This window comes from Penaeus monodon, chromosome 23 (assembly GCF_015228065.2).
Source record: "Penaeus monodon isolate SGIC_2016 chromosome 23, NSTDA_Pmon_1, whole genome shotgun sequence".
NCBI lineage: Eukaryota > Metazoa > Arthropoda > Malacostraca > Decapoda > Penaeidae > Penaeus > Penaeus monodon.
Window position 1 is genome coordinate 18,615,659 of NC_051408.1, and position 290 is coordinate 18,615,948.

Consider the following 290-nt stretch of genomic DNA (forward strand, 5'->3'; position numbering starts at 1 on the left):
TGTAACAAATATGAATAGAAATTATTTTCCAAAGCACAAGCGCGTTTTCATGTTCTGTTTCCATCTGAATGCAAGTAATTCTGTTGAATACAGAGAATCAAAAGGGTCATTTGCATCACTGGCTTTCTGGGGTTATTAATTCTTACGCAACCCTTTATTACATTGGATCTGGAAAGGAAGATCAGAGGCTGTGATGCATATATCGTCTATTATTGGTTAGTGAACGAAGATTGGTACTCGTACTGTATGCGTCCCATTACTTTGATATAAAATTGTCATTACCAATAGGG

The 290-nt window shown here is 36.2% G+C and overlaps 1 protein-coding gene across 1 annotated transcript in view; it reads right to left on the reverse strand.

Moving 5' to 3' along the window:
- LOC119588164 (cGMP-dependent 3',5'-cyclic phosphodiesterase-like) overlaps nt 1–290 on the reverse strand; it is a 5,775-nt gene that overhangs the window by 4,999 nt on the left and 486 nt on the right. The window contains exon 2 of the mRNA XM_037936869.1: nt 162–168. Within this exon, the coding sequence (XP_037792797.1) occupies nt 162–168 (7 nt within the window). The remainder of the gene's footprint in view (nt 1–161; nt 169–290) is intronic.